Source organism: Cyprinodon tularosa, unplaced genomic scaffold (assembly GCF_016077235.1).
Source record: "Cyprinodon tularosa strain WSP-4 unplaced genomic scaffold, ASM1607723v1 ctg1736, whole genome shotgun sequence".
Lineage (NCBI taxonomy): Eukaryota > Metazoa > Chordata > Actinopteri > Cyprinodontiformes > Cyprinodontidae > Cyprinodon > Cyprinodon tularosa.
In genome coordinates this window covers 24,293-27,344 of record NW_024038562.1, presented here as the reverse complement: position 1 = coordinate 27,344, position 3,052 = coordinate 24,293, and the positions used below count along the sequence as shown (strand labels likewise).

The window sequence follows — 3,052 nt, the reverse complement described above, 5'->3', positions numbered from 1 at the left end:
GATGCTCAGTGCTATGGATGCTTAGAGGCTTTTGATGATCTGGATGCTTCGACACTCTGTATGCCCGATGCTCTGGATGCTCAGCGCTCTGAATGCTTAGAGGCTCTTGATGCTTTATGCTCTGGATGCTTCAACGCCCTGGATGCTCAGTGCTATGGATGCTTAGAGGCTTTTGATGATCTGGATGCTTCAACACTCTGTATGCCTGATGCTCTGGATGCTCGGCGCTCTGGATGCTTAGAGGCTCTTGATGCTTGATGCTTTGGATGTTTCGACACTCTGTATGCTGGACGCTCTGGATGCTCGGCGCTCTGGATGCTTAGAGGCTCTTGATGCTCGGCGCTCTGGATGCTTAAAGGCTCTTGATGCTCGAAGATCTGGATGCTTGAGGCTCTGGATGCTCAGCGCACTGGATGCTTAGAGGCTCTTGATGCTTGATGCTTTGGATGCTTCAACACTCTGTATGCTGGATGCTCTGGATGCTTAAAGGCTCTTGATGCTTGAAGATCTGGATGCTTGCTCTGGATGCTCGGCGCTCTGGATGCTTAGAGGCTCTTGATGCTCGGCGCTCTGGATGCTTAAAGGCTCTTGATGCTCGAAGATCTGGATGCTTGAGGCTCTGGATGCTCAGCACTCTGGATGCTTAGAGGCTTTTGATGCTCTGTGCTCTGGATGCTAGATACTCTGGATGCTTGGTGCACTGGTTTTTTACCTGCTCTTTTCTGTAGCTTCAAGCTAGAGAGCAGTTTGGCTTTATTTACTTTATGAGTTAAAAATCATCAGTTCATCAGGATTATAATCCTACTAAAATGTCCAGTCCTCCAGCATACCACCGGGAGGCAGTTATGGAAATCCCAGCTGAAAGCTCTCTGCTGCAGCCAGCCTGTGGGAGATTTCCTGCTGCTGTTTGTAGCGGCTGGAAGTGAATAAAAACAGTTTTTAAGTTTTTGTGGTAAAAACTGCAAGAACCTTAATATAGAATCCAATATTTTTCATCAGCAGGTTTTAACATTTCTAGTTAAAGCTGAGGTTCCCACGTTATGTTCTTCAATTTAAAACAGTATTGTAAAAGTAATAATTTCAGAAAAAAAAACAAAACATATATCTGCACCTTAGAATTATTTTGGTAAAACCGAGACTACGTCGTAGTGTCAACCCCTGCAGCTCCATCAACCGACTTTAGAGAAAAGTTAAACTAAAATTGAATTTTTATTCAGCTTTATACACAGAGCCAGTCTACCTGGTTACTGATGACATCACTTAAACCAAGCCCCTTGATTGGCTGGTAGGAAGCCAAGGTTAGCAACCAGGTGCTGCTACACCTCAGATGACAGACCTCAGCTGATGGAGAATATGGAGCTGCTTTTTCTCCTCTGTCTGGTTCTCTGTGTTTCATCTGATGGTAAAGATCTGATCTACTCAAATACTTATTTCGGTCACAATGATTACCTGCTTTAAATGTACGGTTTTTGTTCTCTTGTCAGGTCTACATGACAGTTTCAAATTAATTGCGTGTACAGACACTGAAGGGGTCAACATGATAACACTGGATGATGAAGAAGTTTGGCACGCTGACTTTATCCAACAAAAAGGAGTTGATACCATGCCAGACTTTGTCAGTCATCCAAGCTTTGAGGGAGTATTTGAGCAATCTGTAGGTCAACAAGAAGTCTGCAAATATAACCTGAAGAGGATCCGTAAGGGTTTGAAGGACATTCCTGATGCATTCGGTGAGAATCAATCATCTCCACCTTCTTCCAGCTGTTAGAGAACTTTGATCAGACAGACTTCTAATGTTTGGGAGTCAAAGAAGTTCAGACAGGATTGTAACTAAAATGATACTGAGGATAAAAGTGATACTGAGATGTTTCAGACATTTGGATCAATGGTTACTGCTTTAGTTTAGGTTTGTGCTCTGCTGCAGTCTCTCTGGGTTTCATGATGGTTAATGTTTGCTGTGATCATGTCTGGACACAGATGCTCCCTCCGCCCTGGTCTACAGCGCTAACAGTGTGGAGCTGGAAGAGAAGAACATCCTGATCTGTCTCGTCTCTGGTTTCTATCCTGCTCCTGTCAACGTCTCCTGGACCAAGAACAACCAGAAGGTGACTGAAGGAACCAGCATCAACGTTCCCTTCCCCAACAAGGACGGTACCTTCACCCAGATCTCCAGACTGGACTTCATCCCTCAGCTGGGAGACGTCTACAGCTGCTCAGTGGAACATCCTGCCCTAAAGGAACCAACAACCACAATATGGGGTGAGGAACCTTGATCTGTCACCATGTTACACCTGAAGGACCAGTAAACTGGCTGACTCATGTCTCTGTCTGCAGAAGTGGAGCTGGACAGTCCTCAGCCCAGTATTGGACCAGCTGTGTTCTGTGGCGTCGGTCTGACGGTGGGTCTTCTTGGTGTGACCGTTGGAACCTTCTTCCTGATCAAAGGGAACGAGCTGATTGGTCGAAGCTGATGGGTCCAAAGACATGCCGGTGTCCTGCTGTACCAGTGAAAGGATCAGGACCTAGTTCTGACCCAAACACTGCTCCTCCCATGGTGGATTCTTCTGTTACCTCCTCAGATACTCTCAGGCCTTCCTTAGGACCCATGGTTAATGTGAACACTATAATCTTTAAATGTAAGTCTCTGGATGTTCTGGAACATGTTTCTCTGAAATGCCTCAAAAAGTCCAACTGATGTAATCTTATTTAAAGACAATGAAGGTGCTTTCTTTGGTTTAGTGATTAAATCAACTTCTCTGCTGTCAGACTGCTAAACACTTTATAAATAAACAGGTATTGAAAGCATGTTACTGATGGACGTCTAAGGTTGTGTTCTAGATGTTCTATAGGAAACTCTTTTGATTTTGACCACAGTAAAGATTTAAATATAGAGTGTTTATATAAACTCAAAGATTTTACTCCGTTGTTATAATCCCAGCTTCCTGTGTACCTGCATGTCTCCATATGTTTCTCACTGTGCTGCTTTTACACCTGAGCACTAATGAAGAACCAAATACATCTCTATCCTAATCCATATAAACATGTTAATTAA

At 44.1% G+C, this 3,052-nt stretch overlaps 1 protein-coding gene across 1 annotated transcript; it reads left to right on the top strand.

Annotated features, from left to right (window-relative positions):
• The first annotated feature begins 1,317 nt into the window (after positions 1-1,317).
• On the top strand, positions 1,318-2,816 carry LOC119781270 (HLA class II histocompatibility antigen, DR alpha chain-like). Its single transcript, XM_038281678.1, has 4 exons — positions 1,318-1,402; positions 1,485-1,730; positions 1,978-2,259; positions 2,335-2,816. Exons 1-4 carry the CDS (start codon positions 1,345-1,347, stop codon positions 2,469-2,471), a joined length of 723 nt encoding a protein of 240 aa, XP_038137606.1. The 5' UTR covers positions 1,318-1,344; the 3' UTR covers positions 2,472-2,816.
• Positions 2,817-3,052: the final 236 nt, after the last annotated feature.